The sequence below is a fragment of the Homarus americanus genome, unplaced genomic scaffold, assembly GCF_018991925.1.
Source record: "Homarus americanus isolate GMGI-L3 unplaced genomic scaffold, GMGI_Hamer_2.0 scaffold1498, whole genome shotgun sequence".
Lineage (NCBI taxonomy): Eukaryota > Metazoa > Arthropoda > Malacostraca > Decapoda > Nephropidae > Homarus > Homarus americanus.
The window spans coordinates 230,047-247,260 of record NW_024752653.1 but is presented as its reverse complement, the minus strand read 5'-3'; the positions used below and the strand labels follow the sequence as shown (position 1 = coordinate 247,260).

General features: G+C 35.9%; 1 protein-coding gene across 1 annotated transcript; it reads left to right on the top strand.

Moving 5' to 3' along the window:
- Window positions 1-847: 847 nt before the first annotated feature.
- On the top strand, window positions 848-12,514 carry LOC121855159 (ribonuclease Z, mitochondrial-like; the record flags this gene model as incomplete). The annotated part of the gene is given in 8 exon segments (XM_042350027.1): window positions 848-1,367; window positions 3,865-4,092; window positions 5,056-5,257; window positions 9,215-9,518; window positions 10,116-10,216; window positions 10,800-10,919; window positions 11,411-11,607; window positions 12,250-12,514. Coding segments are annotated over 7 exon segments (1,634 nt in total), but the record flags the coding sequence as incomplete, so codon positions are not given.
- Between the last annotated feature and the right edge of the window lie 4,700 nt (window positions 12,515-17,214).

The window sequence follows — 17,214 nt, the reverse complement described above, 5'->3', positions numbered from 1 at the left end:
GGACAGTTGAGTGCAGTACTGGCCATGCTGCCTCCTTGTGTTTACTGTGTCTATAGTACTGCCTATAACAGGCTGTCAGGCCAATGGGAACTACTCAGTTTTTCCACAATCAAGGAAATGGTCCTGTAATAATATTTGCAAACTTGCAGGCAATTTTTTTTTTCCAAGTTTGCATGTAGTATATGACTTTCCCCATGAGCAAGAGAGGTCCTTGGTCAAGTGTGCTTGAACCTGAACAGGAATTGCAATTATATGAAACACTCGAGTTTTATATTAACAATTGTGAAAAAATTTAACTCATCGACAGCCTTTAGTGTTTCTATGCCCCTGCTGTGCTTGTTAGGGGTATAAACTATTATCTCAGTCTGTCCAGTTGTATGCATGAAATGTATGAGTTGAATATATTGGTATAGATCTTGAAGAATTAAATTTAAATTTGTTTTTCAAATTTGTCTCATTGATATCTCCACGTTTCATGTACATCTTTGTTTTTATTTAGGAAATAATACACCATCTTTTGTATATATTACCTTATATGTAAAACTGTTGAACCTTTTGTAATTTATTTATTTTTGTACCATGGCAGTCAACACTTTGGTAGTTGTTCATTGTTCGTACTCTATATAATAATTTCTTTTTCATGTTAATAACCATTATGCATGACATACACAATTAGTAATGGTAATAAAATGTGACTTTTGCCTGGTATCATCAATTATACATAGCTCTTGAAGTTTGGTACTTATGCTCTTTTCATACTTAATCTCCTCTCTTGTTATTGCTGAATTTTCATTGTACTTGGATTATGAACTTACATTATAAGTACAATGTATTCTCTTCTGAACAGTGGTTGAGGCTCCTACTGAAGCTTACCTTGATGCTTTGTTAGAGAACACTGCCTTCACCCAGTATCAGTCTTCTGGTATGTGTGAGGGAGATGTGGCAGAGGCGATAGTACATTTCACTCCTTCTGAAGTTATGGCTGATCCCCGATATCAAGAGTGGATGGCCCGATTCTCCCCTTCGGCTAATCATATTGTTATTAATGGCAACAGTTCTTGTATGGGATCTGAAGCTGTGCACAGAATTCAGTACAAACTTAATCACCTTAGCGAAACACTCTTTCCACTTCTGAAAGACACGGGCATTCCTCTCAAAGATACAAATACTTGTACTGCTGAAGGGAGTGTGACAAGTGTGAATGGTTCAACTTTTGAATCCCCAAGTCAGTCATGTGGAAATTTATCTTTGCAACAAGAAGAAAATAGCTGTAACTCAAGATCAAGTCCACAACATTGTATAGGTCCAACCCATCAAGCCAACACCCTCCTTACGTACCATATTCGACCAAAGAAGAAACTTGATAGGTAGGTTGTGCATTTGTAGTGCTGTTGAATGTTACTAATTATTTACAAGACATACTGTACCATATAGTATGTTGTTTTTAGGTACAGCATTACTGTTTAGGAATTGCGTGTGAAAAATTTTGCTGCTCTGGGTTTTATAAAAGTCTGTTTACTAATTTTTTATAATTATATGCTGCTTCTGGTATTGGCTGGTTCACTACTGTGGTCTGTTTAGCCCGATATTGCAGCATTTGGGAAATCAAGGGTACCCACAAGGCACAGTGGAGTTGACAAACCAATTACATGTACTGTACAGGCACTCTCTGATTTACGAAGGATTGGTTTACAAAAATCTGAAGTTACGAAAAAATAATTTTGTTCCAATGATGGGAATTATGAATGAGAATCCTGAAGTTATAACTTTATTTTTGTCACTTTTGTATTATTTTCTTAGTACTTGACTATAATAATGACATTAAAAAAATAATTATTCTCTCTCTCTGACTAGAGCAGTGGTTCTCAACCTTTTTAGAGTCGCGCCCCCTATAGCAGTTGTTCCTGATCTCCATGCCCCCCTGCTTCCTTTATATAAAATTCTAAATCTAAAAATTCTAAAACCATGATCATAACACCACCACCACATGGCCATGAACATCACTCAAAGTAGACAACGCATGATTACAATCCATTTTTGAGTTGGCAAATTTCATTCACGTTATAAAAATGAAACAATTAGCATTCTTTTCAATTGATAAAAGTAATTATCATAATTGTTTCTTTCATAAAAAGTTCACGCTACAACATAGCTCAATTGAAGAAAGAAATGCGTGAGTGTGAGAGGAAGAAAGTTGTCATGGGCGACTGGCACTTGAAATCGTCGCAGTCAGTGTTGACAAATTTTCAAATGTGAATTATCGTACTGGAGTCTCAAAATTATTGTTTCTTCATCAAATTAGTGGAATTTTACATTTTGATTGACGTAGTTACCATTTACAACATTTTGAAGTATCTGTGGGGAGCGAGGTGCCCCCCCCTGCCCCAAAAATCCAAATAAGGACATACACACACCTGTTAAGGTTATTCCTTATTTTTTCTCTGGGATTGCTCCCCCCCTCCCCTCCCTAGAAATTACTCAGGCCCCCACAGTTAAGAACCGCTGTACTAGAGTACAGTACTAATATGTTTACTTATTTCACTAACTTATTTCCTTTTTCTGTAACACTTGCAATTTTATTATGTTTATATTATCATTCTCCTACAAATCACTATATAACTTACTCCCCAAACTCACTGGAGACCAGTAGGCTCATCTTCATCAGCTCTTTCACTCAGCCAGTTGTGTGATTGTCAAATTCCTCATTTACCCTCATGTTATCAGAGGAGCTCCAGACCATAACCTGCTAAGTGCCAGATTAGAAAATGGAGGAAAATGCTCAAATAGGAATGTGTGACATACAATAATCTTTTCAGAGGACTCACCCACATGTACAGGTTCCCAGTTGGCTCTCCGACTTACCCTGAGGACAGAGGAGAGGTTGGGGAATACAGTGCAATACATAACACGTTTCAGCAATATATGGCTCTTAGCAGGTCATGGTCCGGAGCTCCTCATCATTGGTAAATTAAGTAAATGAAAAATATTCTGTATTCTTAAATTGCATATGCTAATTTATATAATTAGCATATGAAATATAAGAATAAAAAAATTCCTTTAACTTAATTTACCACATATAACATGAGCAGTCAATGAGAGGAATTTGGAATTGAACAAAAGTTTGGAGTTGTTGATATTTCTGGCAATGCATGAGAGAGCATGAGTATAGTATCAGCTGACTGATGGCAGTGTTTGCTGCATGTAAAGAAAGCAGCAGGAATTTAAGATGATATAACTCATTATGGGTCAAGTGTGGGAATTTTTATTTTTTGTTGAGAAAATCTTCAAGAACAGACTGAAAATTAATGTACAGTAATGCAGTGTGTAGTATTTATTATAGATGTTGGCTTAGTGTTTCATACTGTTCACTTTGTTCCAAGTCTCATCTGATTTCTCATAAGTACAGGTATAAAAATATATTACTGTACTGCATATATTCCTTTTATTATGTTTATTATTAGCTTAAAATCATTGTGTACACCAAATATTTACATAAAAAATATGTTTGGTGGCATTTTAAGATGTTTTTGGGAAGAATTTATTTTATTTTTTTCATGTAGGAATGTGTATCTGCTTTTATAATGGGCGTTGATGGGAAATTTATGAAAGGTTTTCGGGAACGGAACCCTTTTGTAAATCAGGGAATGGCCGTACTTCAGCATTGTTAATATTTAATCTCTGAGAGCTTTCACTTGGTACTGTATGTTTTTCTACTTCACTTTCTGTGGTATTTCCTGATTACTGTACAGTATCGTATTTAGACAAGTCATATACTGTACCTAACTGTTCTCTGAAGCATTGTACAGTACTGTCTGTGCATAAGAAATGTTGAAAATTAATTGCTTTAATTTTTATGGTGCACAGATCAAATGACCTGGTACTGTGTCCAGAGACTTACCTAAAAGAATGCTATGACCAGGAGAAGTTTAAGCCTGCCCTGCTCAGTTTCAAGTCTAAGCTACAAGCTTCCCTCCAAGAGAAACAAAATTCCTCAGATATTTCTGGCAACTACCCAAGCATAACATTTTTGGGAACTGGTTCTTGTATACCAAACAAAACTCGAAATACTTCGGGTATTCTGCTAAGTCTAAGGTTAGTTTCAGGTCCTGTTTTTGTATATGGCTGTATGGAGTAGTAGTATGGGAGGGACAACCAGGAGTATGCTGTGCATTCGTTGCCCAAATCTCTAGCAAAAGGAATTTTACTCGGTGATGGCAACAAATACTATTGAGGGGAAATTCCAGCATCAGAATGCTTTTCACATCATATTAGATTCATCTGAATCTTATTTACAAGGAATTTGGAAAAAGTGGGTTAATATAATTTGAATTAATAGTTTTCATCTTAAGTCTGGCAGTGGCATATCATTTTACCTTGCAGGGAGGTGGAAGAGGCTACTGCAAATTGAATGTCGTGTATTTGAGGGACAGATTTTCAGGTGACAACTGCTCCTGTCTTGCAAGTTTGAAAAGTCTGGACTCATTGCAGCAGGTTTAAATTCACTGAGACTTAAATAACAAAAAACAGAATGTTATACAATACAGTTAATAATACCACCTGTACATTAACTTCTTTTTTTACGGGGATTAGCCCACCCGAGCACACGTCACCAACTCACATCGGGGCGGGGCAAAAAATTGAACCAAAATAAATACAAAAATTATTAAAATACAACAGATCAGCAACCCGAGACTTGGTCATAATTTTCACGATGCCCTATGGTAGCTGGGTCTGCCATTAGACTACACATTATACTTCCAATATCTTCCCAGGTGCTAGTACCTCCCTGTATGATAGTTGCCTGCTACCTACAAAGAGCTATTTTAATTTTGAAGGGAAGAATTTTAATAAGGTAAGCATTACTTCTTGGGAATACATGCCACTGAAAGTAGTACAATAATGTACTGTACTACTACTATGTGAGTGCATTTCTTATTACTGTATTTAATAAGACTTTACAGTAATTTTATATAATTTCAGTATGATTGTTTTACCAGAAATAAAGTGTTGATGTTTACTGGGGACATTTCCTCAATAAAATTTGTTTAATTTCAGTTTTGATAAGAATCTGATAATGGATTGTGGTGAAGGAACCTACGGACAAATAATTAGATTATTTGGATTAACTAAATCTGACGAAATCCTTCGGAAGTTGAGTGCTGTCTATGTAAGCCATCTCCATGCTGACCACCATATTGGGTTCATCCGCCTCTTGCTTGCCAGAAGGAAAGCTTTCCACCGAGCTGGAATATACAATGTGAGTCTAGATTGTTTTCTGTTATTAATTGGAAGTGTTCTTTGATAGGCAATATTTGCATAAAATGAATTATTGATCGGATATGTAATCACATTGTTTGAAAATTTATGATGTCCTAAGTATGAAAAACAGAACAGCAGGAATAAAAGAATCAAGTGTAAATTAAAAGTTAATACTGCCCTGTTGGTGATTCATCAACCTGTGGTGTATAGAAGTACAGTACGCCCGGATAATTCACAGATTTCCATTTCGCGGTCCTCTATTATTTGCGGATGACACCCTGGATGTACCCAAGAATGTCTGTGGGTAGCTTTAAAGTTGCAAGAATTTTTGCGGCTGGGACAGGGAGCCATTCGTTCTAGAGATAGCAATTTCCTTTACCTGTGCTGTATTGTAAAATATATATATATATATATATATATATATATATATATATATATATATATATATATATATATATATATATATATATATGTATATCTCTATATATGTATAGTCCTTTACATATATATATGTATATCTCTGTATATATATATATGTATATCTCATATATATGTACAGTCCCCATACATATACATGCATATCCCTACATACATGCACATCTCCATACATGCATATCCCCATATATGCATACATCCCCATATATGCATATCTCTATATATATATATATATATATATATATATATATATATATATATATACATACATATATTAAAGATCTCTGCTTAATCCAACACTGGTTAACGTAATTTCTGATTAACGAACTGCCTTCCCATAAGGATCTTTCAATTGCTAATCTAAAAAAAATTTTAACTAACTTACTTAACCGACCAACATGTTGCCAGCACTGACTGGGCAACCAGCTTTAGTATCAGTCCCGCCAATACATTAATCGGTTCTAGCTTAAATTCTTACTATTTTTGTAAATATCAAGAAGTTTATACTATTCAATTATTTTAAAAGTTTAATATTCAATTTTTTAGTCATTTTAACAATTATTGAACAAAATTGAAGGTAAAGTGACTAGTTTAATGCGCGGCATCCAGCCTCTTAACACAGCAAACAGGCGTCAGTCTCTCTCTGTTTTCACTGGAGGTAACATCTTGCTTGAGACTCTCTTCAACTAAACGCTTTTTTTCTGTGTTTCCAAGCAAATTATTGGTCATTTTGAAAATTATTTTACATATTGACAATATATAGTGCAGTGCAGTGTTATTTTAAAGAAAATATTCTTTATTTACAGCTAGTTTAACTTTGAAAAACACGTGTTGCCATTGTTTGAATCCAGCATGGGGCCTAAGAGATCAAGAAAAGTGATTTCAATCCAAATGAAGCAGGAAATAATAAAAAAACACGAACAAGGTATTAAATCAAATGCGCTATGCAAAGAATATGGCATGTCGGCATCAACTGTGTCGACAATTCTTGCACAAAAAGACAAATTTAAGGAAGTGAACGTGAGAGACAAATCTACAAGAGTGTTTAAAAGTAGATCCCTAATCGTAGAAACTGAGAGGTTACTTATCATCTGGATTAGGGAAAAACAGATGAAAGGTGATTCAGTTTCTGGTGATTTCATTTGTGAAAGAGACAGGGAGATTTATGAACATTTAAAGACAGATCAACCTGGTTCTTCAGGAACAGAATTTGAAGATTTTCGGGCTAGCAAAGGCTGGTTCGAAAAATTTAAGAAAAGAAGTGACATTTTAAGTGTTGTTAGGCATGGTGAAGCTGCTAGTGCTGATAAAGAAGGGGCAGCAAAGTTTTTAATTGAATTTAAAAACTGATGGAAGAAGAAAATTATCTTCCACAGCAAGTGTTCAATGTTGACGAAACTGGGCTGTTCTGGAAAAAGATGCCCAAAAGAACATTCATCACCAAGGATGAAGCCTCTTTACCTGGGCATAAACCCATGAAAGACCGTCTCACTCTATTGCTTGGTGCCAATGCTTCAGGGGATTTCCGACTGAAGCCTATGCTTGTCTACCACTCTGAAAACCCCAGGGTGTTCAAGCAACAGAAAGTGGTAAGAACAATGCTTGGAGTTTATTGGAAGTCCAACCGTAAGGCATGGGTGACAAGACAGTTCTTTAATGAATGGGCTGTTGATGTGTTTTGCCCCTCTGTCAAGAGCTACCTAACCACCAATAAACTCCCTTTAAAGGCTCTTCTCCTCATGGATAATGCTCCTGGTCATGACCCTGACCTTGCCAGAAATTTGGAGTATAAATTTGACTTTGTGAAAGTGTTGTTTTTGTCTCCAAACACTACATCACTCATACAGCCAATGGACCAGAATGTGATCAGCAACTTCAAGAAGTTGTACATGAAGAAAATGTTTAGGAGGTGTCATCAGGCAACTTCCATTGATCCTGAACTAACACTGAAACAGTTCTGGAAGACACAATTCAACGTCCTGGAGGCTGTAAAATTGATTGTGTCATCATGGCAAGAAGTCTCCAATAGAACCCTCAATTCTTCATGGAAAGCACTGTGGCCATCAGTAGTCCATGATTTTGAGGGATTTGAGGATGACACAGAGTTGGACCAGGAGATTGTGTCCATTGGTCAGTCATTGTGTCTTGAAGTGGAGGAGAAGGATGTGGAAGAGCTTGTGATGTCTCATGAGGAGGAACTTACTCCTAATGACTTGAAGGAACTGGATGAGATGTTACGGGTAGAGGCTGACAGTGGTGAGGAGGAAATTGAAAGTGATGACCATATGTCAGCTAAACAGTTGAAAGATGTGATTTACCACTGGGAGAAGTTCAGGGAACTGGCTTCAAAGCACCCAGAAGTGGAAAAAACTGAACTAACTTTGTGTCATGTTGAGGACTCAGTGGTCTCCTTCTTTAAACATAAGTTAATGGTGAGGAGGACAGATGCCCCACAGACCACAATTGACACTTTCTTCAGTAAAAGGCAGAGGGAACAAGATGCTAGCCCTCAGCCTTCCACTTCAAGGAGAGAGGATGATGCTAGCCCTCAGCCTTCCACTTCAAGAAGGAGAGAGGATGTTCATGGTGGAGAATCTGTCAGTCCAGAGGTTCCTGACATTTTCATGGAAGGTGACTCACCTTCCAAGAAGCAGTAAAATGCTTCTCCTCCACCTCCACTTCCTTCTCTTCTCCCTTCTCCTCCTGCACCTCCCACTTCAAATGCACATCATCACCATCATCCAGGAGCCTTCTACATACACACCTCAAAGTAAGTAAATTTTTCCGCCATTTTTGTTGAAGTTAGGAAATTTTCGGTGAGCTGGAACCAATTACCAAAAAACCCATTGAAACAATGGTTTCGTTATCTAATCGCTCAAGTTAATCTAATCCACCTTCTGGAACGGATTGAGCCCGTTAAACCAGAGAATACTGTATATATATCTATATATCTATATATATATATATCTATATATCTATATATCTATATATCTATATATATCTATATATATATATATATCTATATCTATATATATATATCTATATCTATATCTATATCTATATCTATCTATATCTATATATCTATATCTATATATCTATATCTATATCTATATATCTATATATCTATATCTATATATCTATATATCTATATCTATATCTATATATATATCTATATCTATATCTATATATATCTATCTATATATATATATATATATCTATATATATATATATATATATATATCTATATATCTATATATATATATATATATATATATATATATATATATATATATATATATAAAATTGTCCGAAAGGCAAACACATCAAGGGAATATACATTTCTATTTCAAGTGAAAGTGTACTCTCCCCCTCCCCTTCACGGCCACTTTGAGAACCTAACCCCCACGAATTTGAAGGGCGTGCTGTACATTATAGCTTAAACTGTGGATTATTAGGTGGACCTAGGTAAAGATATTCAGATGAAAGATACAAATCTTGTAATGTGAATTTGCTTTCCCAGGTACCTAAGCTGATACTTCTTGCCCCATTTAAAATTATGGCATACCTCAGCTCCTACCATGCCAACTTTGAACCTATCCTCAATGACTTCACCATTACCGGAAATCAGAAACTTCTTACTGATGGTTTGAAATTAGACCAAGAAAGCTACGATGATCTCTGCTCACAACTGGATATGAAAAGAATTGATATGACTTTTGTCATTCATTGCCCAAATTCATTTGGAGTGGCTTGGACTCACAAAGATGGCTGGAAAGTTGCATATTCTGGAGATACTATGCCATGCAGTGGTCTTGTTGACATAGGTAAGTTGTTGGTTATCTAACTTAATATGTACTGTACATCCTGAAAAACTTTAAAATATATTTGTGCTGGTCTGTTCACATTGACATACTTCACCATCCACATTCAAAGAACTTGGCAATTTCTTCTGTCAAATCATAATTACTTTGGGTTATACAGTAAATTATCTGTCAATCAAATACCCTCTTTGCAAAATAGTCTTATTTTATGGAAGATTCGAGTATTTTAAATCTAAAATTTAAGAATAGAGAATTTTTCTTTTATTTAGTTCTCCACATATTACATTAGAGTAAATGGCATGGAAAATTATCTGTCCTAACCACCATTCATAGAAATTATACATTGGCATAAAAACTCCTCCTAACATTACACCACAAAAGCCCAAATTATACACTGGATTATGTTATGGTTTTAGCAAATACTTAAGTCTTATTCTCCTAGAATTTGCCCCCTTGCCATTCAAAGGTCACATATTTGTAATCTTCTCATATGAGAGGATAGTAGCAATGTCCAGGGAAAAGTTTTGATTAAATTTAGCTCTATTTTCATAATGTTTGACAAATATATGTAGTACTTGTTACATCAAATTTTCCATACAGGTCAAAATTGTGATTTGTTGATTCATGAAGCTACAATGGAAGATGATCTTGAAGAGGATGCTAAAATAAAGACACACTGTACTACCTCACAAGCTATTCAGGTGAGTAGGTTACACTTCTCCCTTAGGAAAAGTTACTTTCACCCCCTTTCTTTTTTCACCATTTTTTATCCAAATACTGTACCTTCAATGTTTGTGAATTTCTGTTTTACTTCTTTTAATTGGTGGAAAGTTTCCCCCAAAACCTAATCCTCTGCATGATGCCATTTATTTATTTTTTTAAGTTGTACTATTCAGGAACAGACATAATGATAAGCAGGGACTCCCTTTACAATTTTTGACAAAAATATTATACTAAGTGGATCGGTGCAATAGGTTGACAGAATCAACTGATGAGATGACCCCATAAGTGATTTATTACTTGGCAAGGCCCTTGAACAGTGGTGGGAAAATTTTTTTAGTTTTTTTTTAGGTGCACCACAGTCATCCAAGGTTACACTTATTGACATGCAATGCACTCTAGGGGTTAATAAAATAAACTGTACCTCAAAAGGTCACTTAATTTAAGGTTACTAGTTTGTGATGGTGGTTTTTATGCCCAGCAGAGCCTTGTCTCTTTTCACATCATATGCAACAATTACAAAACTATTTTGATTACAGGTATATGATTTTTAACACTTTTCAGGTAGGTCGGGACATGAATGCTCGATACATCCTACTTACCCATTTTTCACAGCGTTATGCCAAAGTGCCACTTTTAGAAGATCTGCCAGCACAAGTTGGGATAGCATTTGACAATATGACAGTGAGTAACAGCACATTAAATGATCAATTGTTTAAATATATTTATTTGTTTTGCATGTACAGTATGTGTTTAGAATAAGAGTGATGTTAAAACTATGTTGTCATGTGACTGCATGGGATGTCTGTGTTAGGCTGATGCATCTCCCAGCTTATCCCCTGTTAGTGTGATGTATGGATTTACACTTTTGTGTCTTGGCTGCTCAGATTTCAATCAAGTTGCTGTATGTTTCACAGATGGTGTTCTAGTCTCTGCTCAGTGCATTCTGATTTGGTTTCACACTGGAGGGAATGCTACTTTTGTCCGTGACTACTATTTCTACATTTTGTTCATACCTCATTCACACCACTTGTCCTGATAGAAATTTTACATTTTTGTTTAGCAGTTGAGCATATAAGCTTATTTCTTATCATTCATTATTTGTATTATGAAAAGCAATGTTTATTAGTGATTAAAGGATAGGTTTTTACTTTTGTGATCTTGTTATGTTGCAGGTTTGCTTCAAGGACCTTGCTACTCTCCATCACATGTATGAGGCATTGGTAGCCATGTTTGCTGAGGATTATGATGATATGCTAGAGAAAACAGCCAAGAAACGTGCAGCACGAGAAAGGCTCAAGCAGCAGGCCAAGGTAGAAGGGGAAGTTCAGTGAGAAAATATTTTCCTGGATCTAAAGAATGTTTCAAACTCGTAAGTGTCTAACAAGTTTTCTTTTTATCTTTACGTGTACAGTAATACCATAAAAAGTTCAAACAATTCTAATAGTAACAGGTAGGTGGATAGTATTTTAATTACCCACCCTTACCAGCTAAGGGGGCACTTGGAAATCTGCATATAATGCCCAATCTCCATCTTAAAAGTTGCTACAAATCTGACTGATGGAAAATGGCCATATATCAGTATTGATTACAGTATAAATTTTAGTGTACAAGTAAGAAGTTTAGAATGGGATTTATTACAAACATTTGGCTGAGTGAGCATGCACAAATGAGTGCTGCAATGCTGCTCTGTTCAGAAAGTCAAATTACTTTAGATATTATTAATTCAAGTCTTTCAAACAAAGAATGTTGTGAAAAATACTACCTGGTAAATAGTCTTACAAGTTTGTCTTTTTATGAGAAAGATTTTCTTTGGAGAAAAGGGGGCAGGGAAGAAATAATTCAGGTAAAGGGTATAATGTGGTTGTCATAGATGACCAATGTGTGCCATAGTTGTATTGTAGGAGTCTGGGAGCATGCTCCCCTGAATTATTATTTTCAATTAGAGTATTTTCTTGCAATCTGATGCACTTAGAGAAATTTTCAAACATTATCCCCCTGAACAATGCAACAGGAACAGCCGAGTCATACCAAAGTTAACCTTCAAGCAGTGAGGTCCCAGGTAACCAGTGATAAATGCCCATGAGATCCAACAACAAGCAGCGATGTGTTCATCCGTCCACGATAGGGAGGCCTGAGACTGCACCTGACTGTACACTACTTGAGTGAGTGAGGTCCCGTGACACCAGGCCACATGGTGCTCCTGTGACACTATGGCACCACGTAGTGAATGAGTTGTTACAGCATCATGTAGGTCCCTCATAACACCATCTGTGAGGGAATTACTACACTACTTGTTTCCTGTTCAACACCTCAGCACATGTGATCTATGTGACCTCCACTGTAAACGTTAATCTGTATGTTCCTTTTCTCTAATGAAAGCTTTTGTCACCCCCCTCCGCCCCATGTCTTTGTATGTAATAAGTCATTTATTTCCACTATATATTTTCAGCCTTTGGGCTCCTGAACTTTTTCAATAAACTGTTAATTATTATTTACTACTTCTTGAGAGTAATTGTATATGTTGTATATAGACTTGTTATGGTATTTATAGAGGATTTATATTTATATTTTAATACCATCAACACATCCTCGGAGATTAGTTATCTTATTTGTATAGTAAAGGAAACCAAGCACACATTAATTTAAAACTTATGTTGTCATCTTGGGAATGACAGTTGATTACTCCTTAGCAAATTTCTTTCAACAAATTGAGTCTTTATTTCTGTATCACTACTATTCCCTGCACATTTAATTTCAGCTTGGGAATGTATTCTTGATCATATTTCTGGAAATCATTTCATATTCTTATTTGGGAAAGTACAGTATGCAATAATGACTGGTCTTTTTACTTTTACTAAAAATATACCAGTCAATAATAGATTTTTCATTGATATCTGTATATAGTATTGAGATTGTAAACAAACAAATAAAGGTAAAGGAAATTTCGCCTAGGGTTGATTGCTTAACCTCATTACCATTTATGTACAGGTTGCTGAGCTGAATGATGTTTATAAGTAGAGTATATACAGTATAAAGTGATAATTTGGTCAGTTCCTACACATCATGGAGTACCCCTCCTGGTGGACACACATGCCCTACAGCACTGACCTCCTGGGGTACACACACATGCCCTGACCTCCTGGGGGACACACACATGCCCTACAGCCCTGACCTCCTTTGGGACACACACATGCCCTACAGCACTGACCTCCTGGGGTATACATACATGTCCTACAGCCCTGACCTCCTGGGGGGGACACATGCCCTACAGCCCTGACCTCCTGGGGGACACACACATGCCCTACAGCCCTGACCTCCTTTGGGACACACACATGCCCTACAGCACTGACCTCCTGGGGTATACATACATGTCCTACAGCCCTGACCTCCTGGGGGGGACACATGCCCTACAGCCCTGACCTCCTGGGGGACACACACAGCATGTTCAGGAGTACCTATACTGAGATTTTGAACAAAATCTATTTTTTGGACGAAAATGCCAAAAATTGTAAGGCTTACCCCTTACAGGATTTTTGGCCAAAAATATTTTTTCTCTCAGAACTAAAATTTAATGTGCCTAACTACTTAAGTACATCCAGAATAATACACAAGCACCAAAAAGTAACCTTGAAAACACAAAAGTGGCGAGTAATAAGCATTGCAAAAGAAATTAAAATTCTCTAAAAGCCATTTCAACAGATATTAATCCAGATATTAAATTTTGGTTAATAGATCCTTAATCAGCATGTTCAGGAGTACCTATACTGAGATTTTGAACAAAATCTATTTTTTGGACGAAAATGCCAAAAATTGTAAGGCTTACCCCTTACAGGATTTTTGGCCAAAAATACTTTTTCTCTCAGAACTAAAATCTAATGTGCCTAACTACTTAACTACATCCAGAATAATACACAAGCACCAAAAAGTGACCTTGAAAACTCATAAGTGGCGAGTAATTATGATAGAAAAAGTATTTTTAGCCAAAAATCCTGTAAGACTTACACCTTACAAAATTTTTGACCAAAATATAATTTTTTCTCAGAATTGAAATTTAAGGGGAATGTCTCAATGATGCCAATGTAGTGTCTTGTTTATGGTGGGGTACCACCGTAAGGTTTACTCTCTGTCACCACGTAGTTAGATGTACAGGGTGTGCACCTGCAATAATATAATTGTTTTTATTTACTTTGTTCTGCTTACAGTAAATATTTAAAATGATCACAGTACCGTATTTTATGGCATATGACTCATTTTTTGTCTGAAAAATGGCTAAAATAATGAGCCTGTGTCCTTTATGTGAAGTTGCGGTCTCCCATAAGCTAATAAATTCCCCAGTTGCTGTCTCCATTATAATAACTTCTACCTAACCCAACTCCAGAATTAAAAATAGGTTATTGCTTACTTAAAACACATAACTACTGTACTGTAACCTGTGACGATTAACGTCCATACAGCAGACACCCAACTCCTTAGAGGTAGCTAATCAGTAACCATATCTGACTCTTACAAGCATTACAATCTATTAATGCTATACCTACAACATTTATTTTTAAATCTACAGGTATCTGATACTGTAAAAAAGAAGATTTAAAGATAAGTGTACTACAAAATACCCTGTAGATTATTTGAACATTTACAGTACTGTACTGTGCTGTAGTAGCATAATACCTTAATTCCCAGTGCTGACTTGTTAATTTGAAGGGACAGCAGTGTTGAGGTGATGGTGATGTTAATACATCATGGAGGTAGGAGAGGAGAAAAAGGACAGCAAAGTCCTCTGTAGAGTCGTCAGGGTCATCAACACTCCTCCGCAATGTTACGCGACCACAAGTAGTACCTGTACTGTATTATTTCATCTATATACTGGGTAAAAAGGAAACCCTCCCATTAAGGAAATTCTCCTTATTAGAGAAAAGGCTTGCATGAATTAGTTTGATATTAGGAAGATTTACTGTACATTGGATTTAATTTTGAATTTGATGTTTATATTAACCCAGTAAATATTGAGGATATCAACAAGGTCAACATATAAAATGGTGTTTATTATAAAATAATTATGCACACAGAATCATACAAAGCACAAAGATAGGCTTCTTAGTTTCAGGAAGAGGTATGATAATGATGAAACAAAACAATGATTCAACAGATTTGGATGAATACTTGGCCTCAAAAGATGAACAAAACAGCATGACCACTTTCCTTTAAAAGCAATGTACTAATTAATAGGAGTTGAAAGAATACAAGGACCTCATGTACAATGTGCACAGGTACAGGTATAATGAACATTTCAATGGATTGCCGAGTAAACATGACAGGCAGCAATTTTATTCCTTTTAATGGTTTTTCATCCTACTTGTGACATTGATTCAAAAGATGTGATTGGCCATTAGATCATAGTACAAGGAAGTTTCTTCAAAATTATTTGCATCCTCAAACTAAATACAGTAATTAACAAATATTCATCTTTCAAAAAAAAGGTAAATGTAATGGGAATTCCAGATTCAAGTTTTATGCTCCCCAATACAACCAGACACAATGTGATATAATAAGTAAACACAAATTGCATGCCACTAAAGTTTCCATGTCACTAGTTCAGAACTGTCTAGTTGTTTGAAACACGTTTGAAGCATTATCAGGAGACATGTAAAAGTACACAAATTCCCTTCCAACACTTCCTATGCAGCAAACACTGTTTTTACAAATGACCCAGTACTGAACTGTACTGAAGCTTTTTGCAGAGAAAAACATTTTTAGGTAGGATCTTTACTCCATACAAATAGTTAATTTTAACCCCATTGACACAGGTTGAATCTCAAGTACCGTTCCCCCCTCACAAACCCACACCTGTGGGTCTGGCCATTAATGTTTATAAACAAAGTGTGTTTATCCTGCTGAACAGAGAGAGAGAGATTCTTTACAAACTAATTATGGAATATAAAATAAATCTCATTGTAAATGAGGATGATGGCAACACCTCTTCCTCTACCTGTTCCCCCCACCAGTGGTTTTCAACTAGACACAAGTAAATCCTGTTAACTCACCCAGCTACACGTTCTCTCATGATCTTTATGTGAAATATTTAACAGCAAATAACTGAACTGATGCTGCTCGATCCTTTTTTTTTTAAAGAAAACTTTGTCAAATGAAGGGCTTAAAAAGTAAGGAAAATGAAGAAAAGGACAAGATTAAGAGTAAGAAAGAAAACCATTTCAACCCCCAGGCTTTCAGTTCATGTCTATGATGTGTTTACAGTGCTTCTTTTCATATTGTATGATGTACAGGTAGTTCTGCTATAACGCGATAATGTGTTCTTGTAAAATATCGTGTTATAGAAAATCGCGTAATAGAAATAACAGGGCTTATGGAGAAAATAGGGTTAGGTGCAGATTACTCGAAATCGAAAAAATTTAGTAGTTAGCCTAACACAAAGGATAGCACAGTCTAAATAAATGTTACATTCATATCTAATAATGAAATCATACAGTAAATGTAACACTTTACCTTGAAAAAATATGAATGTAACTTGATGGGGGAGAAGGGTGATTTTGAGGTTGATAACATCGAGCTTCTCTTCAAGTGTTATATCCTTTCTTTTACGATCATCACCGGGAATTCTATCACCAGAACGCTTCTTGGAGATATTCTTCTTTACCATATTCACAGTTAATACCACAAAATTGGAGAAATAGTAAGCAAAAATCGCGTTATAGCAAACAAGCGTTCGCGTTATACAAATATCGTTCCTAATTCATAAATCGCGTTAGAGCAAATTCGCGTTATCAAAACACGCGTTATAGCAGAACTCACTGTATTGTAATTCATAGTACAATAGTTTGAATGGCCGTGTGAGCCTGGTTAGATTAATTTTTGCCAAGTAGGCATTTATCTTTCACTCACACATGCAAGCTTCTCGTCTCAGTTTTTTTTATGTCGAGGTCTTGCTCTTGGACTTTACTCGCCTCTCCGTATTTTTCTA